This window comes from Triticum aestivum, chromosome 7A, assembly GCF_018294505.1.
Source record: "Triticum aestivum cultivar Chinese Spring chromosome 7A, IWGSC CS RefSeq v2.1, whole genome shotgun sequence".
Classification (NCBI taxonomy): Eukaryota; Viridiplantae; Streptophyta; class Magnoliopsida; order Poales; family Poaceae; genus Triticum; species Triticum aestivum.
The window spans coordinates 277511462-277528924 of NC_057812.1; the positions used below are offsets into that span (position 1 = coordinate 277511462).

Genomic DNA, 17463 nt, shown 5'->3' on the forward strand with positions numbered 1-17463 from the left:
CACCTATAACGTCTAGGACCGCGTTAGAGCACGCTTAGCGCTACGTATCGTCATGTCTTGCTTAGTGTTACCTCTGTTTGCTTTATATTTACTGTTTCTTCCCCCTCTTCTCTCCGGTAGACCCCGAGGCCGCTGATGCCCCGGTGATCGACTACGTCGTCGACAACGACCCCTCCTTGCCAGAGCAACCAGGCAAGCCCCCCCTTTGATCATCCCGATATCGCCCATTCCTTTCTCTCATGCTTGCATTAGATTTTGCTACTGTTATTGTATGCTCCTATTCTGATGCATAGCCTGCTTTTGTATCTGTTATTGCACCTTACCTGCTTATCCTAAACTGCTTAGTATAGGCTGGTTAGTGATCCATCAGTGACCCCCACGTTGTCCTTGTTGCCCCTGCTTCATCATTGAACCGATCAACGGATTGAAGACCAGGCCCCGGCACCGCACATCACTTTCCCCTTAGTTGCTCGACACTGCTGGGTTACTATCGAGTGCCGAGGGTGAGACCTCTACAGCACTTCTGTTGTTAACCTGTAGTGTAGCTATTCGGTCGTGGTCATCGAGGGTGATTTCCTCCTTAACCACTTCCGATACGGCTCTGTCGTGCAACCCCTCAAGTGTGAACCTCGAGGGTGATTCCTCTACGTTCACCTTGATGATTACATTGAGTGGAACCCACCGGGGGTGATTCCTTGGGTTTTCCTCTTGATGTTTGGACACACGGATACTTGGACTTTACAACTATTACTTGGAAAGTGATGTGGAGACGGGTTGACCTGGAAGGTGCCCGTGAGATAATTACGAGGCGTGGCCGGGCATTCTTAGCCCTTGCCGCAAGTCCTCGAGACGGGGCAACGGGGTCACCTCTTTCGTGAGGCTCTGCTTGTTACCGCGCGTTCCTAATCCACTACGATTTGGATATTTGATCCGAGGGGCCTCTGGCCTGATAGCACTAACCATCACGTGGGCATAGTATGGGCGTTCTGTGTCGTATACATCAGCCAAAGCTTAATAGACGTCAGCGACGGAGCGGCGCGCGCCGGGTTGGACTGGTAAGCTCCTGCCTTTTTAGGGAGGTAGCTAGGTCTGCTCACCGGCCGCGTACGCAACGTGCAGGAGTTTCCGGTGAGATGGCCCATGACCCCTGGGGGCATAGGTTTAGTCCGGCGTGCTGACCTTTCTGTTAAGTCTAGGTCGGGTTGCGGCGTATTGTTTGGCCGAGGCCGGGCATGACCCTGGAAAGTGTGTCCGGCCGGAGTTAAGCGAGCGTGGTGGGTAAGTTGGTGCACCCCTGCAGGGAAGAAAACATCTATCGATAGCCTGTCCTACGGTAACGGACACTTGGAGTTGTATCCCGATCGATACAACTAGAACTGGATACTTGTGATGAGAACTGGATGGTGATGAGGATTTGATTGTGATGATAACTGGATAGTATGGCTCTGGGATTGCTTTCTCGCAGGGAGTCGAGAAAGGATCTCTGGCCGAGGTTGATAACACTACTACCACTTTACTTTATGCTACTCTACACCCTCCTGTTTGCTGCAAGATGGTGGTTCCCAGAAGATGCTAGTCTTCGATAGGACTAGACCTTCTCTCTATTCTGGCTTTTCTGCAGCCCAGTCCACATATACAACCTTCCTTTGATAATGTTGCATATGTAGTGTAGACCCTTGCTTGCGAGTACTTTGGATGAGTACTCACGGTTGCTTTGCTTCCCCTTTTCCCCCTTCTTCTTCTTTCTGGTTGTTGCAACCAGATGGTGAAGTCCAGGAGCCAGATGCCACCTTTGACGACGCCTGCTACCCCGAGGGTGCCTACTACTACGTGACAGACGCCGACGACCAGGAGTAGTTAGGAGGCTCCCAGGCAGGAGGCCTTGCCTTTTCGATCGATGTTGCTTTTGTGCTAGCCTTCTTAAGGCAAACTTGTTTAACTCATGTCTGTACTCAGATATTGTTGCTTCCGCTGACTCTTGTGTATTCGAGCTTATGTATTCGAGCCCTCGAGGCCCCTGGCTTGTAATATAAAGCTTGTATTATTTTAACTTGTGTCTAGAGTTGTGTTGTGATATCTTCCCGTGAGTCCTTGATCTTGATCGTACACATTTGCGTGTATGATTAGTGTACGATTGAATCGAGGGCGTCACAGGGCATCAGCCACAGTCGGGCCGTGGATTTTGACGTCACTGCCAGGGTTTTCTTCATATACTACGGCCAATCCAATGCACCTTTGGTTGGTGTGAGCACATCTGCAACAGTTGAATATTGGGCTGCCACGGCATGGGCGTGGATGTTGTTATTTCCGCCGGGGTTTAGTCTGGTATCCGCTCTCGCTCCACCTCTGGTGGGACTCGCTCCATCAAAGGCGAACGTTGTAAGTGAACATGCTTCTTCGGTTGCACGGTAAGGATTTGATTTTAATGGTTATTTTTTGGCGGTTAGATTAGATTTTAGGCCTGATTTGAACTGCTAGCAATGTGCATGTGTAATTTGTGCGCTGATTCGATTAAATTTTAGGTTGACTTTGCATTGCTATGAATGTGCATTGTGCACTGATTGTGCATTCCTAGATTAGACACTCATCATAGCAATGTAGGTATGCTTGATATGTTTCATACATAGTCACTAATCATAGCAATGTGCTTGATATGCTTCATAGATAGGACTGATCATAGCAATGTTCTTGATATGCATCAATGTAGGGTCATAGCAATGTAGAGTCATACATATGTGCTTCAATGTAGGATAATACTCCCTTTGTAAAGTAATATAAGACTTTTTTGCGGGGTAATATAAGACCTTTTTAGATCGATATAAAAAACTCTTATATTACTTTACAGAGGGAGTAGCAATCTAGGATCATACCTATGGGCTTCAATGTAGGATCATAGCAATGTGCGTCATAAAATAGGCTTCATTTTGCTTGTGCTATGATATTGACCCTTGTTAGGCAGCGGCGTTGCCTTCGCCCGTAGGCCCAAGCCAGCCCCAGTTCTGCATGCAAATAAAAACGAGGAGGAAAAAAAGATCCATCTGCGAGTGGTTCGGCTTTCTTTTTCCTAAGCAAGGTCGAACCTCTTGTGAGTGAGAAATAAGTAGCTGGTAGGAAGCCTGGGAGTTTATTTCGTTGCGTATAGTGCAGGTCATGGAAATAGAGAATAATTATCATTCTGATTGAAGACCCTACTTTTCATTTTTCTTTGCATGATGTTGTGCCTGTGTACCGGTCTGTCCTCCCTAGCCTTTCTCGTTGTCCGAGGGCTTTCTAGTATGTGCTGAGAGGGTGGTTCCACATCCTCATGTCACTTGCTGCGAGCCTAGGGTGTCAAACTTGAGCGCAGGTCCAAGAGTTCAGCACCGAGGTCGGTGTTGGGCGAGGCTAGAGTGGCTTCTGCTAGAATCACCTAGTCGGAGCCGGCGACATAGTCATCTTCAAGCTCTGCACTTTCGGCTTCAAGGTGAAGGTCTTCGAAAGGGGCAACTCCACTGTCAACCGGTACCGCTGCATTAAGCATAAGTTCTCAATGCCTTATGAAGTGATAGTATTGGTGTAAGTAGTATATGTTGATTTTTTTATAGTATTGGATTAACTGTCGTGAAACTGATGTTGATTAGGGGCATGTGATGCCCAAGACTTGTGCTATTTTGATGAGGGGCTCCAACCCCTCATTAGCAGGCACAAAAATGACCATGGATTCAATGCAGACTACCAAACAATGTGGCCAAGCTAAGCCAGGCCACATATACAGGCAACCAAACAGGTCTTTGATCACCTAGCTCTAGTTAGAAAATAACCAAACAGGTCTTTGATGTAAATTTTGCTTTCGCATGGAGTTCTAGTAAAAAATTATTGCCATAGCTTATACTGCAGGTTTATTTGTATTAGCAGTTCGGTTCATTAGTTAATCCATGTTCAAGGAGATATATGGTTCATTAGTTAATCCACCGTTCAAGGAGATATATGGCTAGGGACAACCTTTTTCGGACTGAGGGAGTAGTTTTTAGAAGACCGCAAAATGCCCATATTATTACATAATTTAAAACAATTGACAGAAAATTAGCAAAACAGCAATTTTACAGTAAACATATACTAGGACATTTTTTCACACGCAAGTCGGCTCACATCAGTTTTCTGCTGACAGTCAAGCCTGAGTACCAACAAATATTACACACACGATTACATGGGTTACAACAGCACTAGGTACATGTACATACATCTCCCTCTGATGTCAAGCAATTAAAAACAACTACAAAAGAATGGGCATCTGCTCTAGCAAGATTCCATCGGCTCAGTACTAGATACAGCGCTTGCACTTTTGTGAAGGCAAGCACACAGAATGGTCCTGCAGTGAAAAAATGAAGGGCTATTTGTAGGACAGAGGGCCAGATCTTGACACAGCAAACCTTTGTAGTGAGCCCGCACCATGGCTTCCAGAGCTTGAACCCTCGACGAACTTCGCTTTCCTGCTCGCACCGTAGTCGAGTGGCCCAGAACGCCTCATACTTCGTAGCTGCCTCTCTCCGGTTCTTCGGTCCACTTCATAGCCGTCGTCGTGCTGGGAGCCAGATGAGCTGTGGTAGCCCGACTCGTAAGTGTGCGACCTGGGTGTTGTGTCCGATCGGTTCGGCCTCATTGATGGGGAAGCGTGCGCCAGAGAAATCAGAGGCGACTGCCTTGGGGATAGCTCCGTTGGTTCTGAACCCATTTGTGAAGCTCCGTACAGCTGGTGATAGATCGAACGCAGGATGGTGTAAGGTATGTGAGCTTCTAAGGTGCTCCTTGGGAGGTAGGGGGACAACTCACAGAGTTGATCAAGGAATATTAGCTTTGGAACGATGTGTGGTCTGCATTAAGATCATATAAAACCATCAAAAGTCGGCAAGGATCGGCTGTAAGCACTAAGTACATTGTAACCAACACAAACTACCAAACCATTAGCACACCGAAAATCTTGTTTGTCATAGTCAATAGATAGCATTTGAAACCAGGAAATTAAGAACCTCCTGCCCTCCAAAGCAACTGGAAGCAAAAAACCTCACCTACCTAGATGGTATTTAACGTATCAGATAGCAGTGATCTGGTTAGTTTTTGCATAAATGATTCTACTTAGGATTAGAACATGCATTAAAAAAAGTGTATCACCATCATGTTGGGCAGTATACCAGCAGCACCAAACGATATGCAAGTGTCTGGCTTTACACCTAGTATAGGTGCTACATCTAGTAAACCGTCAAACATGACTAGAATTCGACCGGATTCCAGCACCAGTACTTGTATGACAATCCTAGCCAACCAAATGACGTGCGCACCAATTGACACAAAACAAGAGCACTAGATGTCTAATGTAAATCCATTTTACCTAGGATTGACTTTGAGACAAATAGGATAGATAAAGCACATTACCTGCTACTGTCATTCCATGAATCCAGGACAATCCCAGCAGATAATTTCACATACAGTTGCATAGCAGATTTAATATTTGATTCAGCTGAGGCACGGCTCAGCAATTCAGTCTCTTGAAGCTCATCTGTATGCCCATTTGAAAGAGAATTTATTCGCTGTTCCTTCGCCATCCTAGTGTATTCACTTCCTCCAACCACAGCACTAACACACCTGTGCAAACACAAGAGGGCAGTCATACCTTAATAGCCTCTACTATGCAAGAACATTGTAAAATGTAACCAATATGAACCTACGAGAATCCTTAGGAAATTAGGCTTGTACATGTTAATCATATTATCGATGGAAGGGATATACATATTCTAGTTTCCAGCAAAAAAAATAGCCCTGCTGGAATCATATGAAACCAATAGGAATCAATTTTATTTACCTTGCTAGGCAGTGCAAATTGTTACTGAAACCACCTGTATTGACATCATAAACAGCACTGCTCCACATATTGGACACCATAAATGCAGAACAAAGATATGGAAGTAGGATCCAAGAATTATCACTAGCAGAAGTAGATTCTGCCAGAATTGAATGCACCCACTCGGCGTCATGTTTGTCACCAACACCAACACTGCTTGCAACCCTTCTCAATCTAATGATCTCGTTTTTATCAGGCGCCTCATCTGGCAACTGCATAGTCAATCCCTTGAGTAGAGAATATATAAGAGGTACTTTCTCTTCGAGGACTGCTCCGACAGCTTCTACCAACAGCTGACGGAAAGTTATTGCCTGCCCTGCCTGGATACAGAAGTCGGCCAACGCTTCAATATCAATTATCTGCCTTAGATTTGCATCTCTTTCAATCCTATCACCAGAATTTACACTTCCGGCCAGGCCTTCTAATGCATCACGATTGGACCTCAGTGCTGAATCGATACAATTTAACAGAGCAGAAGTATGTTCCCTTAGCATCTTATCCATTTTATCTATTCCATAACCACCAAAAAGACGAACAAGTGCTTTGAGTTCTCTTTTATCTGTAAATGATTCTGCTAAATATCCACCACCAATGGGCTGTGAGCTCCTGAAGCAACTATGAGTTGCATCAAAAACAACTCCGGTGCGAGATGCATCTCTTACTATGTTCTCGATGTACCAACTACATATTATCTCTATGGCAGATCCTCCTCCATTTGTCTCTACTGGTCTCTCAGATACTTGCAGGTTTGAGAACAGCCCAGTAAAACTTTCTGCTAGGAGCACTTCCCGTATACCTTCAGTAAGGTCCATACTGATATGCTGCTCTGCCAGATGGATGATGCTTAGGTGTCTTCTTAGGAGAGATTCTATGATTGATGGTCGCTGAAGGCAGTTATCAGTTCGAATCATGCTATGAAACCTTCTCCTGAAATTTCCTATGATGCAGTCTCTCATGTACTGTGAAATGTGAAGTAAAAAAAGTTAGTCAAACAAGGACACTTCCATATCTGCTGTCAGAAATAAATAACAGAAGCAATATTTTTTTTATTCTGGAAACAAAGACAAACATTAAGACGACCTTACAGAACAAGATAGTATTTGTGTTATGAGATCAGTTTCTTTTTCATCTTAAGATTATTATTTTACAGGAGAATAATAATATCACAGGTATCTTCACAACAACAGAAAGGCTACTGTAAAGTAAAGATAGACTGTCACATCAAAATCTCCTTCGTTTCAACCATAAAAAGAGACAACTCAAGCACATCTTTGGTGTAAGAAGAAGTGATAAATGATGCGTGTACTGTCTGTTAGCAAAATAAACAAAAATAGAGAAGCATAAATTGTACAAACCTCCCGGAGAACAAAAACATGGTTGAGAACACAAATAGGCTCCATGTCATTTAGCACAGAACATAGACTTGTCAGCCTTTGCATAGCAGCTTCCAGCCTGTTTTCATACATCGACAATTAAAGTTGAAGTTACGGAAACCCCATAGTATTCAAATAATGATAGGAAGTAGCAAACTGACTGACATCTTAACTGAAGAACTATTATCAGGATAGCTCTCATTCCCTGGTGCTGACAACCCTGGAACAGCTTTGACTCTTGTTACATTATTCAATCGTAGAGCTGCTTGTTCCGGCGAAAGCTGAAGAGTTTGGAAGTGAGGGTGTTAAGTAAGCAGCCTACATAAAGCTGAAACTATCAATATGAGCTCAGAAATTCTCTACCTGCATCTCCAGTGAGCCAAATCCACCTTCTGAATCAAGAATATTTATCAAACCTTCCAATCCACCCATGATAGACTCAATAAGGGATTCAACATATGAGATAGAATCTCTGCCAATTTTGTTAACCTGTTATAATATTCAGTAGTCAATATTTCAGACAAGAGAGGTGTGGTACATATAGTGGAGGAATCTTAGCATACATTAGAATCATAGTAGAACTGTGTATGGAATTATTGATGTCCATGACAATCTAAAGTCTATGTATCAGAACAGGTAAGTTGCTCGCTTTTGTATCAACAAGTAAGGCACTATTAAGGCCCATCTGTTGAAGCAAAGATCCACTGTGATGGTGGCCTTATCCTTTCACAATTCGTCATAGCTGGCCATTTTGCAAAAGCGCATCTTCACATTGTATTAAGCATCATAATACTGCACAATAACATAATGAGTTAAAATACAAACCTCTTCAGGAATAATTGCAGAAGCACATTCTGGAAAACTGCAAGCTGCTCCGAGCCATGCACAACAGTGTTGTGGACGGCCTTCTGGACCAAACATTGTGTTTCTGAAGACCTGCAAGATTCCAGCAAAATTCAACTAGTTATCGCCAAAAAAGTAAAGCTACTTGGAAGGAAAGAAAATTGCAAATATAATAATAGCATGGCAAACGTAAGCAAAATACACTTACAGTTGTGAGATGCTGATGATAAAAGTACAGTTTTTTAAGACTTCCATGTTTGGAAAGTTGGCTCTCAAGTTCGTCCACACATCTGTAAAAGAAGTTCATTCTAGTGAGATACAGCTTTGCAGAAGAATTATATCTCAGCATCTGCATTTCTTGTGGAAGGAACTAGCGAATTTACTACCAAAAGATTAGTACCAGAGCAACACGAAGATGGATGGATATTAGGAAAAAACAGCTATTACCATATTATGTGGATTAGCACTAGCTTGTCATGATTATTAAATTATTTGTAGCAGTGAAAGAGATTCAGATAATTCAGGAAAATTATGGCATTCCCGTAAGTATTAGTAGTTAGCTAACAAAAATTGCAGCATCTTTGTCAAGATATTGAATTATTCAATTCAAAACGGCAACTTTCGATCACCTTGACCAACTGTATGCAGCATTGCCTTCTGAGACCAGGCCCTCCTTCCCAGTAGACATGGTGGCCTTCTCCAAGTGCCTTATATTTATCGAGGATCGTGAAGATGTGACAATCATCAAAATGGATAGCCAGTGCTTGCGCAAATCCTGCACCGTCGGATTAATAAGTTTAACAAATCCTATAATTAAACTCTATGAAATATTTAGCATATGTATGCATACAGTTAGTTACACCGGTTTCCTTGCCAAAGTTGCAAGTACTGATATTCCACTTGTTAATCTATTGAATGATCCATATAATAGTTATGAAAAAGTGCACCAATCACCTAGCCGCTCCCCTATGCACCGCTCTCTGTTTTAGTTGTGTCTCTATTGCTTTTTAGGGTTTACAGCAAGCAGTGGATAATGGTGTGTATTTTCACCATTTATTTACATACAATGATCAGGATGTACTCAACCAACCCAGGAAAACATGATTAAAATGATAAGACCATTAACAGATAAAAAAGGGGGAAATAGTTATCTGCAAATGAGAAAAATGTACTCAAAGACAAGCATGTGAACTTTCTATGCGCAGACCACAACAACAGGACTCTAGGAGAAAACTATACCGTCGGCATGTATGTTGAAGTGAACTCCATTAAATTCATGCCCACTAGAAAATATTGAAGCATAAGCAGAGACATAAAAACTGGGAAAAATTGTCAGGACACTGAAACTTTCTGATTGTGCATCAAGTTGGTTATTTACTCGAACTGCAGGTGTGTGGAAAAACTAGTAACAGAAAACTGAACACAAAATTGTGTGCCTGCAAATATGTGCCTGCATGTTTGTGTATGTGTGCCCATCAATTATACAAGTTAAACTTTAATAGTGTTACCCTGTTAGCCCATGTGGCCAACCTGCATAATTAACAAAATGACCTCACGGAAACACTCACAGTTAAGTCACAAGTAATAGCAGGCACATTCTCCCCCTGAGGTTTTGGAATGTTCTCCAGACAATGGAGAACTTGCTGGAACAGGCCCTTCAGTGTAGCATCTAGATCAAGAGCAACCATGCCTGGGGTACCAAGTAAGAACCGTATTCTTCCAGCAGAAGATGATAAGTACGATAACGCATAGCCTTTTATTGCTGCAAAGATAACAAAGTAAAGAGTGTGATAAGGATCACTGTCTTATATGTAAGTTACACTGAAAAGGGAGGGGAGGGGACTCAAACAGAAACAGGTCTGGCAGAACCTGCTATATATTTACGGACCAGGCAACAAAGTTTGCCCATTCCATCTAATATGAAACCAATGGTTGCGTCAGTTGCATCCTGAAAGATTTTATGACAAAGTTAGAAAGGAAGGAAACAAAGGTTGAGGCCTCCAATACAAAATAAGTAAAATCACTAACAATGTCAACAGTTCTCCCTCGAGTAGATTTTGATGATGCAATCCCTACGTGTTGGAAGTACCAAACCACCTCACATTGTGCCAAAGCAAGAGCAGAAAATACCATCTGCAAGAATTTCGGGGTCATGAGATTATCACTGACAACTGGCCTGAATTTAGCTCATTTTTATATAGCCCCTTCATAAATCCAGTTAATTCATATAGGCTTTCATCCTAAGGAACAATTCTTGGCTTCTCTCAATCACTAGGACATGGAAGTGTTAACACTCGAATAGACTAATATCAAAAACAACGTCAAGATATCGTTCAATGTTAATATCAGAAATATGGTATATTTCCTTTGCAAGCTTATGTGTTACGACAGAGAGAGAAGGTACCAAACCTGAATATTGGGCGCCAGGAGGCTAGGTTGATCTGTGAAAAACAATACCATCCTTCCAACTTCCTGCTTAAGAAGAATTCTCCTTTCATGATGTATAGCATCACATGTCACCAATGCTTGCTCGTGCACTTCCCTGCAGGAAGTCGACACGACACAGAGATAGGTGTGAGGAAAAAGGAAATGCTAGGAGGGAGGAAATCTTTACTTGGGAAGAGAAAATAATCCCCTGAGGAAGGTCAAAACAGTCCACCAAAAATATTTTGCCTCTTATGCAAAGAGGATCTATGGACTTGTGACAAACGGAAACAAACAGGAATATGCAAAGAGGATGTCATCTTGTGAGAGATGGTAAATGCCTCAAATTACGCCAAATCCCTTTCTGTTTCAAGCTATCTCAGAGCAGAGGTAAAAGTAGACGAGATGAGATCATGAAATTGTGAAGAACGACATACGTTAACATCTTCTCAACCTGCTTTGCAATATTGTATTCCATATCAGCTTGCTTTTGTTTAGTACGTCCAGATTTAGCCATTCTCTTTGATTCTAAAACTTTTGGAAGGACATAATGTTGATAGTTCTCGTGAAGTAAGATGTACTGCAGAAACAAACGAAAGCTTAAATTATTATATCAAACAACAAAAACTAACAGTAGCCATCACATGAACATTGATTCACCTCATCTCTGAACAGAGGGAGTACTAAGTTCTCTTTAAGAACAACCTGAATAATACAAAAAAAATATTTATAAGATGCTAAGACACAACATAAGTAGTATCATGATAAAGTTCTCTAGACAAATAAGATGAGTATAAACCATGAAACGTCATATCAACTTTCAGTTTGCATGTGTCCAGCACATTTCAGAAACACAACAAATAACAGAAGAAGAGCATAGAATGTACCATCGCAACATCTATACTGGTCACCCGAAGTAGTTCATCAGGGCAAACAAGATATCCAAGAAGAACCCATTCACGATATGACGTCACATTAGCTAGATCTTGGGCCCTCTGGCAAGAAACAGAATGATGTTATGACTCTAGTTTAAATACCTATTCTTTTATTGTATTTGGACACAAGGAAAGTGCATGTATTCATTTCTAGTCAATGTCAGTGAAACAACTAACCATGGGATGAGCAGAGTTCGTAAGGATGTCAGGATACCGCGGATGAAATGGACTGAGGAATCCTTCATTTCTTAACTTTTTTGTATCAGTTGAAAGAAAGATAATTGGGCCAACAGCCTCTAGAACCTGAGGAGCAAAATAATTTAGTCAAAGCGTGTAAGAGTCAACACAAAGTAACACATATGTGCAATAAAAGTACAATAGCAGAGAAAAATAAAATCAAATGCTGAACACATTGACGGAAAGAATGACGGCTAACATGAACAAATCACGGAAGAACGAAACCAAACAGGACATATAATATATCAAAACAACCCTGACTGTCACTCTAAAACAGTATCTGCAATGCCTTTCACAATCATGGACTTGTAACCTTAGTGATAGAAGAAATCTTTATTGAAAAAAGTGGTAGAAGAAGTACACTTGCATGGTGAACATTTTATAGTAACTCGTGAAGCTTCACTTCCTAGTTATTATTATTGGAATGTACAAGCAGATGGTATCACCTCGCCAATACGCGGGCTCACAAAATTTAGATCCTCGTGCAATCCCTTGACAGGTGGATCATAAGAATCTACAAACTGAACCAATCTGTGTATAATAAAATAATCAAAATTAGTGAAAAGGTGACTAAAAAGGAATTTTGCTCAGTTAGCATGACAGATTTGGTGAAACGGACCCAACAATAAATGTCACTGAGATCCAATTCAATAGAAAATTAGCAAGTGCATAAGTTGCATTCTTAACCATCATAAGATTAATATATTGAAAAACAAGCACCGCTAGTAGAAAGATTCATACATGTACAGTTGCAGATAAACTACAGAAATGTCAGCAACTCAGGACTGAGAAGTTAGTACATTCTGGCTTTCAAATTTTGAATTAAATTACTGCATTGCCAACATGTTGTTTTTAACTTCAGAAGTAATCAATTATCATGCACAGGTACAATATTTGAGCAATTATAAAGTTTATATATATCCTGTATGTAGTACAACAATATTAGCACGTGAACCAAACAAATGATTTAAGCCAATTAGGAAACAAATACGGCATATACAAAAAGGCTTTGAAAGGTGGTGAGCACTTGTATTTACTAGTACAACCTAGCACCCTTACCACCTTACCGATGATAAAACTCACAATCACGTCCACCCTTTAGCATGACGTGCAAGATGTTGTAAACCTGGAGGATCATCTTTCTTGGTATCTATGAATTAGAACACCAGGCAGTTGTTACTGCAGACGAAACAGGTACAGAATATCCAGAGCCATTACATATTTCAATCAAGGATGGGATTAAGGTTATAATTACCTTGTCCGAGAAAAGGTTGACTCTCACAAATGAGCAAATTAGATCCATAAAAGCATGAAGAATTAAAGAGTTCTGATGGGGCTGCGAAAAATAGTGCAAATGCCATTATTTACAGATGCAGAGATGATAAGAAGTTACTTTGACCAAGACTGTGTTTCCTTACCAGCAATGTTATGACCGTACTACTTAGATCCAAAATTAGTCGCAGAACTTGTTCACGAAATTCCAACAAATCAAGAAGCAGCTAGTGGTGTGAAAAAAATTAGTCAAATGTGAAAATAAGAATAGAAGTATACTGCATGTGAGCACTGTCTTTTTTTCAATGTAAAAAATGCAATATAATGTAGTATATTATTGTACTAAAGATCAATTTCCTCTGGACATATTATTCTGAAATAGAATAGTTAACAGAATATAGCACCATTTTCAAGCTGATACTAACTTGTAGTTGGATCGCACTACAAGAGACGTGTCCGTCCAGGACAGCAGCAAGCTTTTGCAGGCATTAATTAGCTAGTAGTTTGGCTCTTACGTTTGCAGCCTGAATTGTGTTAGGAAACTTGTGGTTGCAAGTTGCAACTTCTTTATAAGGAGAGGATCGTAATCAATGAAAAGGCAAGCAATAGGGTTATCATCTGTCTACTACCTCGTGCTTCTCTCCTACGCCAGCACCCCTCTCCTATGTGCATGCTATTCTAGACACCACTGCATCTACCGCGGCTAGCTGGCGGTGAGGCTACAAGCTAAAGCAGCCTGTTCACCACAACTATCTCCTGAGATCTTGTACTGGTCATGATAATTCCAGTTACGGAACCAACCAAAGTTTGACCAGTATTTTGGAAGACTTTTGGAAATCATCAATGTAACTCAAAATTTCTCCATGATTTGTATGGTTATTGATTGAAGGTCAAGGAGATTTAGGGGCAACCGACATAATTATGGTACCAAAAAATACTCTAGTGGAGCATTGTTCTCATCTCTGACTAATACAATGGAAAATAATAAGGACTTAAGGAGGTTGGAACTATAGATCTATGTCAATGTAATTCCATTTTTACAAGTCCCAACGAGGATGCCCGATTACAGGAGTGCAGAATACAGTTATAAAGCCCTATGTCAATGTAATTCCAGTTTTACAAGCCGGGGCAGCCTTAGGTCATCTACTATATCACTAAGCTCCCTAGAATTGGAGGCCTCTCATTAAATTGAGGTCACCAATTTGAAATTGGGTCACTGATTTTGACCGAGTCAACAATCTCTCACTCAATTCTTTTAATTGAGAATGCTCTATAATTTTGGGCCTCTCTTATTCAAATGAGAAATTCAATATTGAATTTGGTTCATGATCTTGACTGGGTCAACAATTTTGAAATCAATCAAAAGCAACCGGTCTATAAAACCATACCAATCCCGCGCACCCTCACCAATTAGAAAAAAGAAGCGCCAACATTTGACACTGTAGCACCAATATAGTACATGCAGTCATCGACGCAGAAAAATTCTCCACATAAATATAAGTTGATTAGCAGACAAACAAAATCACACTACGGAAAGGCCCATCGAAACACCACATCATATGAATAAAAAAACACACACTCCATCATCTTTCCCACTAACCAAACCAAATACTCCATCTGTTTCAAAATATATGGTGTACTACTTCCGTCCTGGTTTATTGGTTCCCTACGTATTTTGTGCCAAATTTTGAACTTAGATTTAACTAACAAAATGTTAATGCATGTCACCAAAAATAGCATCATTGAAACCTATGTACAAATATGAATCCAAGGATATAATTTTTGGTCACATGCATTCATATTTCGTTAGTTAAATGTACGGTCAAAGTTTTACACAAAATACAAAGGGAACCAATAAAACAGGACGGAGGTAGTATTCATTTATGGAAAAGTCAAATTCTTTTAACTTTGACCAAGTTCAGAGCCAAAAATATCAACATCCACAATAGTACTACAACAACAACAACAAAGCCTTTAGTCCCAAACAAGTTGGGGTAGGCTAGAGGTGAAACCCGTAAGATCTCGCAACCAACTCATGGCTCTGGCACATGGATAGCAAGCTTCCACGCACCCCTGTCCATAGCTAGCTCTTTGGTGATACTCCAATCCTTCAGGTCTCTCTTAACGGACTCCTCCCATGTCAAATTCGGTCTACCCCGCCCTCTCTTGACATTCTCCGCACGCTTTAGCCGTCCACTATGCACCGGAGCTTCTGGAGGCCTGCGCTGAATATGCCCAAACCATCTCAGACGATGTTGGACAAGCTTCTCTTCAATTGGTGCTACCCCAACTCTATCTCGTATATCATCATTCCGGACTCGATCCTTCCTCGTGTGGCCACACATCCATCTCAACATACGCATCTCCGCCACACCTAACTGTTGAACATGTCACCTTTTAGTCGGCCAACACTCAGCGCCACTCAACATCCACAATAGTACTAAGTAAATGAAATATGAAAATTCATTTCATGATGAATCTAAAAATCTGATTTGATATTATGGATATTGATATATTTCCACACAAATGTGGTTAAACTTAAAGAGGCTTGACATTTCAAAAAAACTAATACACCTTATATTTTGAAATAGATGGAGTAAAAAAATTATGAAAACCCAATGACATCAATGACGCAGCAAAGCGCGCCCAACTCTTCTAGTATATATATAAAGCAAAATATATCCTACCAGACCGCAGCACTAAATTGATACGTCAACAGAACAGAACAAAACTTGTTTACCCTGCTGATACAATTAATTGTTAATCTCGGTAGTTGGCGCATACCATGATCCATTGCTCTAGCTTTTGCATGTAACCTTCTGCGTTTTCATTCAAAGCATCAAGAGCAAACTTGTCTACCTGAAAAAGCATAGTGCCATAAGATTGAGCAAATTCCAGGTTGAGAGAGTACATCCGGGTGGTCGAGACACTTGCCTTTTCAAGCTGCAGCTTGTTGGGATGCTCAGGAAATTTCTTGGACAAGGTGATGCAAATTTTCGGGAAATTCGGCATAACACCAGCTTTCCAAAATGCCTCCGAGAATGTGTGCGTGTTTGGATCTGGGTAGTCCAGGATGCTGTTGAGCCTGTACATCTTGGCCAGCAGCCCTTCCGCGACCTTGGAGAGCTGAACCACTGGCTCCATCTGAAGGTGCCTCTGGCCACTCGATGAGGGCTGAGGCCCGTCAACGCCCATGGTCCTCCAGCTTGCTGACGCCGAGGGAGAAGACTCCTCGGCGGTCAGGTATTCCGACCACCGGGGCACGCTGTCCACCTCCTTGGATTTGAACGAAACGTGCGCCATCTCCTGTTGGGAGGGCAATTGCCGGTCCGCCGCGCCTGCCACCGAGCTTTCTGCCCAACTGACTCCGATTACCAAAACCTTGTCATGAATTATGCATTTTCCTTTAGGAGATCCAGGCTCCAACGAATCCGTTGGAAGAGCAAGCGAGCGAGCTCACCTGGCAGACGCACGCCTGTACGGAGGCCGGTGGCTTGCTCAGTGGAGCAGAGATCTCGCCGCCATTGCGAAGAAGCAGCTCCGTCGCTCTCGGATGGCTCTCCTCTGCTTCTCCTGAATGGGGGAGCAGTACGAGCAGTACAGCGACCTTACCCTTCTTTTACCCTTTTTTTTTATGCTTCGTCTTTACTCCTACGCATGACTCGAAGGACCGTGGGCCCGAAGTTCTTGACTGCGTTTGGTGAGCGGCAGGGGGCATGACAAAAGGCCCGGATCTGGCCTGTAGCAGAGGATAATTTCAACCTCGCCGGTCCACAAACCCAAACCCAAACCCTCTTCCTTTGAATTTCTTCACTTTGACATTCAAAGCACTGGGCAGAAATCACATTGTATCAGCATCCGCAAGGACCATAGCAATGCTTTGTTTTAATTAAACAGTTGGATTCCCCTTGTCCACCAGTTTTGAGTCGACTGTTCCATGCTCGGGGAAAGCCCCCGAAGGGGCGATTCCCGATCCGTCCCCCCATCGGCACGCGGCGACCCGCTCTCGCCGCGTGAGCAGCTCGAGCAATCCGCCGACAGCCAACGGGTTCGGGGCCGGGACCCCCGAGCCCAGTCCTCAGAGCCAATCATTTTCCCGAAGTTACGGATCCGTTTTGCCGACTTCCCTTGCCTACATTGTTTCATTGGTCAGAGGGTGTTCACCTTGGAGATTTGATGCGGTTATGAGTATGACCGGGCGTGAACGGTACTAGTTCCCCTAGGGTTCCACCTATCCTCTGGCGATCGTGCCGGAGTCCACGTAAATTCTCCCCGGCCGCCGGTCTTCTCTGGCCGTCGGTGAGTTCTACCTTCTCCCGTCGTGTGTGCGCGCGTGCATGGCGGAACCAACGATCCAGGTGCAAGGAGGGAAGGAAGGAACGATAGCGGAGGCAGTAGCGATGGCGACGGCGGACCGGCCGAGCGGATCAGGGCTGGCGAAGGGGGTGAGGAAGAGGCTAGGAGGAAGGGGAGGCAGGATCAAAGCTCACAGGACGTGCGGAAT

At 42.5% G+C, this 17463-nt stretch overlaps 1 protein-coding gene across 1 annotated transcript; it reads right to left on the reverse strand.

Annotated features, from left to right (window-relative positions):
• Nucleotides 1-4077: 4077 nt before the first annotated feature.
• LOC123152294 (probable protein NAP1) lies at nucleotides 4078-16650 on the reverse strand. Its single transcript, XM_044571875.1, has 24 exons — nucleotides 16420-16650; nucleotides 15894-16320; nucleotides 15744-15818; nucleotides 13106-13186; nucleotides 12943-13023; nucleotides 12755-12837; nucleotides 12134-12218; nucleotides 11628-11753; nucleotides 11403-11510; nucleotides 11176-11220; nucleotides 10953-11095; nucleotides 10501-10633; nucleotides 10120-10224; nucleotides 9961-10039; nucleotides 9660-9853; nucleotides 8721-8866; nucleotides 8300-8381; nucleotides 8074-8184; nucleotides 7612-7737; nucleotides 7414-7529; nucleotides 7231-7327; nucleotides 5837-6834; nucleotides 5410-5619; nucleotides 4078-4850 (listed from the first exon to the last, which is right to left on the reverse strand). The coding sequence occupies exons 2-24, from the start codon at nucleotides 16260-16262 to the stop codon at nucleotides 4370-4372; spliced, it is 4074 nt and encodes a 1357-aa protein (XP_044427810.1). The 5' UTR covers nucleotides 16263-16320; nucleotides 16420-16650; the 3' UTR covers nucleotides 4078-4369.
• Between the last annotated feature and the right edge of the window lie 813 nt (nucleotides 16651-17463).